Below are 12,232 nucleotides of genomic sequence, written 5' to 3'. Positions count from 1 at the left end.
GGCTGAGGGATTGCAGGCAATAAGAAAAATGGCGCCGACATGTGTCTGTATGATCGATCGCCGACAAAATGGCGGCGTTTGGTGCCAAAACACCGCGCTGTACCACACAGGGCCGGTCACCATAGTTTGCCCGAAAAAAATGGCGGGCCGCATCAGCGGTCGCCGCACAGCATGTCTGAGCCTAGTCTGCCCCATACATCTCACACAGCAGAGCGGGAGAGCCCCCCCCCCCGCAGCCCACAGAAAGGCAGCTATCACAGGAATCTGACAGGGAGCTCAGCACTTACACAGACATGCGGGTCACACAGCCACAGACTGACACCCAAACAGACAGGTCCCCACATAGAAAAACACTTACCATTCCGGATGGCGTGGGGAGCCTTCTCTAGCGACCAAACCGCTGTACTGAGGACAGGGAGTGTCGCAGCCAGGACGCAGTGGACTGCGCTGCGAAACCGCAAATGGCGTCCGGTGAGGTAGCCACCTCACAGGCAGCATCCCTGCAGCGAACAGGGATGGGTCGTTCAATATGCCAGGGAAACCTGAGCTGAACGCTCGATGGCAGGCTGGGGAAACCCCTGGCTCTCAGCCCTGGGATCCAGGGTGGCCAGTCCGAGACCCAGCTCCGCACGATCATCTTCATCCGAAGAAAACTAAACTAATGCTGAGAAAACAACAGCTAAGTAAAAGAAAGAGAAAAATACTTGAAATAAAATCAAAAAGAGGAAAGAAGGCTGAGACTGAAAGCCCCAGCACAGGATCAGACAGCTACTCCTAAGCTAGGCAATTGAAAAACTGAGTTGAGGATGCTGGAAGCAGGGAGGTATTGACTGAGGGGACCGCCCCCTAGGGGTGTGATATGCTAAAAGCTTTTATATTAACAAATCTTGTTGCCTAGCTACTCCTGCGGAGCAAAGGTCAATACCCATTGGTAAGAAGAGAGAAGACCGGGCGCCGATCTAAGTGTAGCAATAAAACATTTATTAACAATAAAAGGAGTACTACTCACAAGTGTACGGTAAAAACAAGCATCTCAATAGAGTGGTGGGTATGCAGAGTTCGTCCAGGGGGTCCTCCCGAGGTCCTGTCGGAGCTGGTGCTGCGGGGGATAAGCTGCGGTCTCCTGGTGCGGGACGCGCTGATCGCTCTATGGTGGTCCGGCAGCGTGAGTCCGTAGGATGGAGGGCCGTGATGTCACTTCCTGGTCGACTCTGTGTGCTCGAACGGCGACGCGTTGCGGAGCATGCGCTCCTTCTTCAGGCCGTCACTCTATTGAGATGCCTGTTTTTACCGTACTCCTGTGAGTAGTACTCCTTTTATTGTTAATAAATGTTTTATTGCTACACTTAGATCGGCGCCCGGTCTTCTCTCTTCTTGTCTTGGATCATACAGGGTTACTTCACCCTTCACTGGAGGCAGCCATCGAAGTGTATAGCAAGCCACACCGGACTTTGTGTACCGAAGCCCACCTTGCCATATTTTGCTCTATGCATAGATACTGCACGCAGTTCTGACCATCTGATTGCGCCAATCTCTCCTCTCCTCCTTGCAATACCCATTGGTGAAGATTATGAAGGGGCGGCGACTGTGGGAGGACGTAAGAGAAAAAGAATTATTGCTCTACATAAAGATGTAAAGAAATTTTGGTAACCCAAAAGAAACTACGCAAACAGTGATATCTGACAAAAAACACAATCAAAAATGTGCAAAAATTATGTATATAAATATATGCAAAATAAATTCAAACCAAATTATGGGAATTGCTTCCACAGTGCAAGCTACAATAAAAACGTGTGAAACGCATATATGTGAATAGAAAATGAAATATTGCGCTCAAACACTCAGGACACAAGAAAGGTGCTTGTGTGCATATACATAAATAAATAAATAATTAATGAATGACACTAATCTAAGTAAAATAGTCCTTGGGTGAATATAAACAGTGATAATAGTCCTTAAAGTGCCCAGTGCAAACGGATCTCTCAGCAGGAACTGAATGTACTTAAACTTGATGTGAGGGACCTCCACCATAGAAACTCCACCCAGTGCTCAGATTATGTACTCCTTACCGGAAGTGGTGGACCCCTTAATTATAGGGGGTCTCAATCAGCATAAATCTCCACATATACTTCCAAGCTGTCCTTAGTATATCCTCTTATAGAGTGGATCAGGCTCAGCTAACATAGGGAACTCCGGGATAGATATTCCAAATAGAGAAAAATAGAGAGGAGACTCCAATAGCGTAATACGTTTTTGGTACTCGGGGTTTAATAATAAAATTGCACTTATTCAATTACAATGTTCAAGGGGATCCCCAGATGACGTCAGCACGCCTGACGAAACGTGCGTCGGGAACGTGAGACCGTTGAGTTCCGGTTTTGGTGGTACGCAGGAGCGGGCTGAGCGTCCCGTACACCAGACCTATGCTGTTTATTTGGAATGAAGGCATTTTGAACATTGTAATTGAGTAAGTGCAATTTTATTATTAAACCCCGAGTACCAAAAACGTATTACGCTATTGGAGTCTCCTCTCTATTTTTCTCTATTTGGAATATCTATCCCGGAGTTCCCTATGTTAGCTGAGCCTGATCCACTCTATAAGAGGATATACTAAGGACAGCTTGGAAGTATATGTGGAGATTTATGCTGATTGAGACCCCCTATAATTAAGGGGTCCACCACTTCCGGTAAGGAGTACATAATCTGAGCACTGGGTGGAGTTTCTATGGTGGAGGTCCCTCACATCAAGTTTAAGTACATTCAGTTCCTGCTGAGAGATCCGTTTGCACTGGGCACTTTAAGGACTATTATCACTGTTTATATTCACCCAAGGACTATTTTACTTAGATTAGTGTAATTCATTAATTAATTATTTATTTATTTATGTATATGCACACAAGCACCTTTCTTGTGTCCTGAGTGTTTGAGCGCAATATTTCATTTTCTATTCTACATAAAGATGGCCTAGGTTATAAAACGATTGCAAAGACCCTGAAACTGAGCTGCAGCACAGTGGTCAAGACCTTTTAGCAATTTAAGAGGACAGGTTCCACTCAGAACAGGCCTGACCATGGTCGACCAAAGAAGTTGAGTTCACGTGCTCAACGTCCTATCCAGAGGTTACCTTTGGGAAATAGCTGTATGAGTGCTACCAGCATTGCTGCAGAGGCTTAAGGGGTGGGGGGTCAGCCTGTCAGTGCTTAGACCATACGCCGCACACTGCATCAAATTAGTCTACATGGCTGTCGTGCCAGAAGGAAGCCTCTTCTAAGGATTGATGCACAAGAAAGCCCACAAACAGTTTGCTGAAGACAAGCAGACTAAGGACATGGATTACTGGAACCATGTCCTATGGTCTGATGAGACCAAGATAAACTTATTTGGTTCAGATGGTGTCAAGCGTGTGTGGTGGCAACCAGGTGAGGAGTACAAAGACAAGTGTGTCTTGCCTACAGTCAAGCATGGTGGTGGGAGTGTCCTGTTCTGGGGCTGCATGAGTGTTGCTGGCACTGGGGAGCTACAGTTCATTGAGGGAACCATGAATGCAAACATGTACTGTGACATACTGAAGCAGAGCATGATCCGCTCCCTTCGGAGACTGGGCAGTATTACAACATAACGACCACAAACACACCTCCAATACAACCACTGCCTTGCTAAAGAAGCGGAGGGTAAAGGTGATGGACTGGCCAAGCATGTCTCCAGACCTAAACCCTATTGAGCATCTGAGGGACATCCCCAAATGGAAGGTGGAGCGCAAGGTCTTGCTCACTTTTGTGAGATACTGTAACTATGTAACCCAATGGTAAAGAAGATCTGGAGCTGTGTCCATCAATCAACATAAGAGAAATTAAAAACACGGTGTTCAAATACCACCAAAAGAAAGCTCTCTTTGTGAGGAAAAAAATGAAATAAATATTATTTGGGTACAATCTTTTATTTTTATTTTTTATAACAAATATGTTATACTTACCTGCTCTGTGCAGCTGGTTTTGCACAGGACAGCTCAGGTCCCTTGTTCCTGCTCTTGGCCCCTCCCTCCTATCGAGTGCCCCTAGGGGAGAAAGTCCTGGATAAGCGAGGGACCCGTGGACATCGCTGAATAGAGAGGGGATTTAGGTAAGTATTAGGGGGTGCTGGGGAGGCTGCTACACCCAGAAGGCTTATCTTAATGCATAAAGATAAAAATCCTTCTGACTTTGCAACTCCTTTAATTGGGTATAAACCCTCCGGAGGTCAAGTGGTTAAAGAAACCTATCCTGCTTCTATTCAATACACTGTGTTTTTATTTTATCCATCGGCTCATCCCCCACAGGTATTACCTTTTGTATTACTAGACCCTTTCGCTCGTCCCCTCCTGTTTCCTGGCCTGCATGGTCGGATAAAGCCTCGTACACACGCGTCGAAAATTGGCAGGGAATTTTCGTCCAACGACCGATCTGACGATTTTCGGCTTGTTAGTATGGTGCTTCCGACAACCGACTCCGACTTTTCGGCCGAAAAAAATCTGGTGTGCAGACTATAAAATTTTTGTCTACCATTAAAACACGGCCGATTTTCGTGCAGTCAGTACAGATTTCAACAGGGAAAAATTTAAAGAGCAAGACTGGGCATGCTCAGAGAAGAAAGAACACAAAGAAAGCAAACCAACACATGACATCACTTCTGAAGTAGAATTTTGTTGGGCGACAAAATTTGTGTGCAGTCTAGGCACATTCCAATCAACAAAACACAACTCTGGACAAAAGACGGATGACCGGTCGGCCGATAATCGTTGCGTATCTACGGGGCTTAAGGGTCTGATATGGATTTTGGGGGGAACTCCACCCCATTTTTTCAGTGTGGGGCTGCCCTCAAAATCCATACCAGACCCGAAGGGCCTGGTTTGGAACCTGGGGGGGACCTCCACGCCCTTTTTTCCCATTTTGGCATGGAGTTCCCCCCTCAAGATTCTCAGAGTGCAAGCAGCATCACAAGTCAGATCACCCTGATCCAACTTGCGATGCGCCTTCCATTCAAATCAATAGGCTCCCATAGGAAACCATTGTTTTGAATGGAGGCAGAAAAAACGCTACTAAAAGCAACGTGGCCAAACGTGCAATAACGCCAATGGAAAAAGCTACTAAAAGCATGTTTTTACAGCGGCTTTTTCCTGGCGTTAGAAGTGGCTCTGCAGCTCGTTTTTTCTGACTCCTTGTGTGCATGGGGACTTTCTCTTAGATAAGATTGTAAGCTCTAACAAGCAGGGCCCTCTGATTCCTCTTGTACTTAATTGTATTGTAACTGATTTTAACTGTATTGTCTGGACTTAACCACTTGCCGACCCGCTCACTCGAGCTCTACTGCGGCAAAGTGGTTAGTTCCCATCCAGCGACGTAGACCTACGTCGCTGACTCCTCCTTTTGTGGGCGGCGCACGTGCGCCGCCGGAGGCTCGCTCCCGCTGTATTCAGTCACAGCGGGAGTCGTGCCAGGGGAGGAGTGGCTCTTCCCCGATTGTCGGTGAATCGAGTTTGGAGATCCGCCCGCTTGTGTAAACAGAGCGGGCGGATCTCCTAAGTGACAGACAGTGACAGATTGCAGGGTTCAGCTTAGCTGAACCTGCGATCTGTCCCTGTGTCACTCAGTCACCTCCCCCCACACACGTTAGTAAGCACCAGGCATACATTAACCCCTCCCTCTCCAATAAAATTAACCCCTTCCCTGCCAGTGTCATTTTTACAGTAACAGTGCATATTTATAGCACTGATTACTGTAGTAATGTCACTGGTACCCCCAAAAGTGTCAAAAATGTCAGTCAAGGGTCCGATCTGTCCGCCGCAATGTCGCAGTCCCGCGAAAAAAAATCGCAGATCGCCGCCATTACGCGTTAAAAAAAAAAAAACACCAAAAATGACAGTAATCTTTCCCTTAGTTAGTAAACACAATAACTTTTGCGCAAACCAATAAAAATACACTTACTGTGATTTTTTTTACCAAACATAGGTAGCAGAAAACAAATTGGCCAAAAATTTTAAAAAATTCTGATTTTTACTTTTTTTTTGGGGGGGAATTTCATATAAAAAAATGTGAAAAATATTGTTATTTTTTCAAAATTTACGCTCTTTTTTTGTTTATAGCGCAAAAAGTAAAAATCGCACAGGTGATCAAATACCACCAAAAGAAAGCTCTGTTTGTGGGAAAAAAAGGACATAAATTTCATTTGGGTACAGCGTCGCACGACCGCGCAATTGTCCATTAAATTCGCACCGTGCCGAATCACAAAAAGTGGCCTGGACGTAAGACAGCAAAATCCTCTGGTGGTAAAGTGGTTAAAGTTCCGGCGCAAACTGCTGGCGCTATATAAATCCTGTATAAGAATAATAGAAGAAAAAAAAAGACCTTTTACGAGAGAACTACTGAAGCTGCCATGACAATGTTAGCTGCCTGGCTTGTCAGCCTGCTACTCTGCCTTTAGGACATTCCAGTATACGGATCACATTCTTCCTCCTCGTGCCTGTTCAGTGAGAGTCTACAGCTCAGGATGTCAACAAAAGCAGCACCGTTATCTCTGTCAGGATTGGCTGGTGCTGACAGGTCAGGTGACCTACACCTTCTCCCAGGAAGAAAACACTGCACATGGCTAATGTTACTACAGGTCACAGACGGGGACGCGCACACACACACCTCATCAACCCACGCCCACGTGTTCCTGGGCTCACTTCCGGGATGTCGCCGGGCAGTGATGTCACTGTCATGTGACAATCCTGTCAATGGAGAAGTGTGTATGGTCCAGGGAGTGATGGCGAGCCTGTGAGAAGAGACAGAGAGGCTATTACCTGGAGGAGGCTGCATGCAGGGTGTACAGGTCAGGGCTCCAGCTGCTGCACATTGTGCTCAGGGCTTCTGTCACAGAGGGAAAAGGCTGGAAGTGCTTATATACGAGCATGGAGCTATGCATGTACAGAAAACAGGACAGCATTGAAGCCCCTGCTACACAGCTCTCATCTCTAGTTAGAAAAAAAAAAAGTCATTTCCAGTGCAGTAATAAATACGATTCTGTTACTAGAGGGAGGCAAAAGGCAGTGCATGCCAAGGTCTAAGCAACAATCCCCAAGGATCCTTTTTGTCTTAGCTGCTGTGTCTATGAGCATTGTGCAGGGGTGGTTCAGATGAGAGCTGTATTAGGCTCCATGCAAAAATCTGCACTTCCTGCCACTGGGACTGACAGCTGTGTACAGATAGTCCATACACTGCAATAACACTGCAATAACAGGCTGACCTATTCATGACTGTTCACGCAGCCAGCAATTACCTGCGGTGACACAGCTTACTCACAGCTATTGTGACTGTTTGCACAGCGAACGATTTATGGTGATCGTGGACAGACATGCTGTCTATGCTTCCAGGCCATGATCAATACATGAATAGCTGCAACTCCTAAAAGCTGGACATTGCATTGTATGGGCTTGGCAACAGCGCATACTGTATATCTGTTAATCCCAGCCACAGGAGTCTGCACGCTGATTCTTGGTGCAGGAATTCGCAGCACATGTAAACGCCTGTGTAAATGAAGCTTTAGACCCCGTTCACATTAGGTCGCTCCGACTTCGGGGGCGACCTGTGAAGTCGCGTGCACCGCGACTTCGGCGCGACTTGCACGGACTTCATATAATGAATGTCTATGCAAGTTGCCTCCAGGTTGCCCCGAAGTAGTACAGGACTCTTTTTCTAAGTCGGAGCGACTTGTGTCGCTCCTATTAGAACCAGTCCTGTACTACTCAATGGACCCGACGGTGCGCGACTTGCCAGGCTGATAAGTCGCCTGGCAAGTCGTAATAGTGTGAACCGGCTCTTAGGGTCACTGTGCATGTTACAGTCTCAGCACACAATCCTTGTACAAGCAAACTTTATTTTTAAAGTGTTTGTAAACCTCATACATGAAAAATGAACAAGGCATATCTCTCTATAATGTGTACTTATCTGAAACCAGGGCACTGTGTCATTTCTGTCTGCTGCCTCGTTCCTCTGCTATCAGCATGAATCGCTTTAGACTAGTTTTCCTGAAAGCAAGAGAAAAAAGGTGACCGGGGAGGGAGCTGCAGCACACATCCTGTGGTTGACAGCCTCAGCTCTGTTCCTGTGTGAAGAGGGATGTGTTCCTTCCCTCCAATCAGTTCTTTGAGCTGTCCTCACTGAGTTCTGCAGAGTGTAACTTCAGCTCTCCGCCCTCCCTTTTTATCTTTCTAACAGCGCAGAAAAGCTTGTACTTTGAACAGATGTAGAAAATAAACGACTGCAGATAAACAGGTACAACTTATGTTGGAGAATTTGTTTAATCACTGTATATCATCTGAGGCAAATGACTTCACTGCGTATATATATATATAAAGGTTTACAACCACTTTAGGCCCAATTTACACTTGTTCGACTCGTCATGTGACTTTGTACCGCAGAGTCACATGACAAGTTGCACCCCATGTTTACCAATGAGTAATGTTCATATCTGTGCGACTTAAAGTTGTTCCTGCTTTTCTTTGGTCAGACTTTCATGCAAATTGAGGGGCATAGACTTCAATGTAAACCTTCAAAAGGCGCATGATAGTCGCAGCTATATGATATACATGCGACTTGTATGCAACTTTTTGACATGTGCAATTAATTTTGGTTTAGTTTCCTTTGTTAGCTTTTTAATGAATTCCAAATCTTTAGAACAATTGGAATTCGAATTGGTCGCAAAATTTATCCACAGATCCAAATTCTGTGTGAAGAGTAGCTGGTTGCTAGGCGGGCCGCCGCATCCTTAACAACCGAAGCCCCTCCCCCCGAAGCACTTTGTCCCCATGTTCACAAACATATCCACGACCCAGTTTGAGTCCTGACCAATAGTTTAAAGCAGTATTAAAGCCAAAATCAAACATTGATTATATTACAGCTTACCAATTCCAAGATTTGATGGCAGCATTCATTTTCTTTTCAGGCTTTCTTTGTTTTATTTCTGTCTGGTGATCCAACCAGTAAGTCTGTTATTTTTCAAGAGAATGAGCTCTGTTCCAGATGTATAATTTTCAAAGGATGAAACAAACCATTCAACACTGATAGAGGTGCTTAAAATGATCAGCTTTTTTTTCTATTTATGTAAAACTTTTATCTTAAAAAAAAAAAAAAAAGTTTGCTGTAACAGAGATTATAAAGTATTAGCTGGAGTTTGGGTTCAATTCACCAGTTAAAATGCCAGTTCATCTAACGCTCCCCTCCCTCCGACTGACAATGCTGCTGTCCAAAGGTGTGCCACCTGTGCTCCTTCATCCAGAGTGGGACAACTGTATTACAGGAGTTATGTTACTGACCAGATCACCAGGTGAACACTGAGGGAAAGAAGCCAAAGAAAATAACTTAAGGTCTCCATTTAAACTGATATATCAGTTACAAGTGGCTGGGAGCTGAATCATCCACTGTCATCTTATATCATATAGAGATATATCACTGGAGTTCCCAGCTCTGCCTCCCTCTGCCATTGAGTGTCACAATGTTGCTTTCTTCAAAATGTAAAATATGTGAAAAATACAATAGAGAGAGTGAGATTATGTTCTATCAGCTGTAACAAGTGGAGAACCTAGCTGCCAGCAGGAATGAAATACTGTTTTTGGGGTGCAATAAACCTTTGAAAACTGTAAATGTTGCCAATGCTTGTTTTGTTCCACATTCATATTAATACATATTGTTTTATTTTAGGTTTTTTTTTTCATCCCGGTTGACCTTCCACAATGCCTCCACTGAAAGATGCCAAACTAGGAGCCTTCACCTTTTTTGCTTCTGCGCTGCCTCATGATGTTTGTGGAAGCAATGGCCTGCCACTCACTCCAAATTCCATCAAAATCCTTGGGCGCTTTCAGATCTTCAAGACCATTGTTCATCCTAGGCTCTGCCAGTATGTGGATATTTCCCGTGGCAAACATGGTAAGATGCAGACGATTCGTCATCTGTAATACTGCCAACCATCATACCCTTTGTACTTCACTCTTGTACATACTATCCGCTGTCATACCCTCTGTTCTTCTCTCATGTACATACTGCCTGCTGTCATACGCTTTGTTCTTTTCATATGTACATACTGCCTGCTGTCATACCCTCTGTACTTTTCTTATGTACATACTGCCCGCTGACATACCCTCTGTAACTCTCTCATGTACATACTGCCCACTGTCATACTCTAATGTACATGCTGTCCACTGTCATACACACTGTACTTCTCTCGTACTTACTGCCCACTGTCATAGCCTCTGTACTTCTCTCATGTACATACTGCCCGCTGTCATACCCTCTTTACTTCTCTCATTTTCATACTGCCCGCTGTCATTGCCTTTGTACTTCTCTCATGTACATACTGCCCGCTGTCATACCCTCTTTACTTCTCTCATTTTCATACTGCCCGCTGTCATTGCCTTTGTACTTCTCTCATGCACATACTGCCCGCTGTCATAGCCTCTATTCTTCTCTCATTTACATACTGCCTGCTGCCATACCCTCTGTACTTCTCTCATGTACATACTGCCTGCTGTCATACCCTCTGTACTTCTCTCATGTACATACTGCCCACTATCATAGCCTCTATTCTTCTCTCATTTACATACTGCCCGCTGTCATACCCTCTTTACTTCTCTCATTTTCATACTGCCCGCTGTCATTGCCTTTGTACTTCTCTCATGCACATACTGCCCGCTGTCATAGCCTCTATTCTTCTCTCATTTACATACTGCCTGCTGCCATACCCTCTGTACTTCTCTCATGTACATACTGCCTGCTGTCATACCCTCTGTACTTCTCTCATGTACATACTGCCCACTATCATAGCCTCTATTCTTCTCTCATTTACATACTGCCCGCTGTCATACCCTCTATACTTCTCTCATTTTCTTACTGCCTGCTGTCATTGCCTTTGTACTTCTCTCATGTACATACTGCCTGCTGTCATACCCTCTGTACTTCTCTCATGTACGTACTGCCTCCTGTCATAGCCTCTATTCTTCTCTCATTTACATACTGCCCGCTGTCATACCCTCTGTACTTCTCTCATGTACATACTGTGCACTGTCATACCCTCTGTACTTCTCTCATGTACTAACTGTGCACTGTCATACCCTCTGTATTTCTCTCATATACATACTGCCCGCTGTCATACCCTCTGTACTTCTCTCATGTACATACTGCTCGTTGTCATACCCTCTGTACTTCTCTCATGTACATACTGCTCGTTGTCATACCCTCTGTACTTCTCTCATGTACATACTGCCTCCTGTCATAGCCTCTATTCTTCTCTCATTTTTATAATGCCTGCTGCCATACCCTCTTTACTTCTCTCATTTACATATGGCCTGCTTTCATACCCTCTGTACTTCTCTCATGTACATACTGCCCGTTTTCATACCCTCTGTACTTCTCTCATGTGCATACTGCTCGCTGTCATACCTTCTTTATTTCTTTCATGTACATACTGCCCCCTGTCATACTTTATGTACTTCCTTCATATACATACTGGCCTCTGTCATACTCTCTGTACTTCTCTCATATACATACTGCCTGCTATCATGCCCTCTGTACTTCTCTCATGTACATACTGCCCACTAACATACCTTTTGTCTTTCTCTCATGTACATACTGCCTGCTGACATACCCTCTGTAATTCTCTCATGTACATACTGCCCACTGTCATACACTCATGTACATGCTGTTCGCTGTCATAGCCGTTGTACTTCTCTCATTTTCATATTGCCCGCTGTCATAGTGTTTGTACTTCTCTCATTTACATACTGTCGGCTGTCATAGTCTTTGTTCTTCTCTCATGTACATAATGCCCACTGTCATACCCTCTGTACTTCTCTCATTGACATACTGCCTGCTGTCATAGCCTCTGTACTTCTCTCATTTACATACTGCCCGCTGTTATAGTCATTGTACTTCTCTCATATACATACTGCCCGTTGTCATACCCTCTGTACTTCTCTCATGTACATACTGCCCGCTGTCGTAGCCTCTATTCTTCTCTCATTTACATACTGCCTGCTGCCATACCCTCTTTACTTCTCTCATTTACATATTGCCTGCTTTCATACCCTCTGTACTTCTCTCATGTACATACTGCCCAACTTCAAACCCTTTATAGTTCTTTCATGTACATACTGCCCGTTGTCATACCCTCTGTACTTCTCTCATGTACATACTGCCCGCTGTCATAACCTCTGTATTTCTCTCAT

At 44.9% G+C, this 12,232-nt stretch overlaps 1 protein-coding gene across 1 annotated transcript in view; it reads left to right on the top strand.

Annotated features, from left to right (window-relative positions):
* The first annotated feature begins 6,718 nt into the window (after nt 1-6,718).
* The window catches only part of TBCK (TBC1 domain containing kinase), a 554,412-nt gene continuing 548,898 nt past the window's right edge, over nt 6,719-12,232 (top strand). The window contains exons 1-2 of the mRNA XM_082256928.1: nt 6,719-6,846; nt 9,714-9,938. Of these exons, the coding sequence (XP_082113054.1) occupies nt 9,746-9,938 (193 nt within the window). The 5' untranslated portion in view covers nt 6,719-6,846; nt 9,714-9,745. The remainder of the gene's footprint in view (nt 6,847-9,713; nt 9,939-12,232) is intronic.

The sequence above is a fragment of the Pelophylax lessonae genome (genome assembly GCF_965119305.1).
Source record: "Pelophylax lessonae genome assembly, chromosome: 1".
Taxonomy (NCBI): Eukaryota; Metazoa; Chordata; class Amphibia; order Anura; family Ranidae; genus Pelophylax; species Pelophylax lessonae.
The sequence above is the reverse complement of the archived record's forward strand: the minus strand, read 5'-3'. Positions and strand labels throughout refer to the sequence as shown.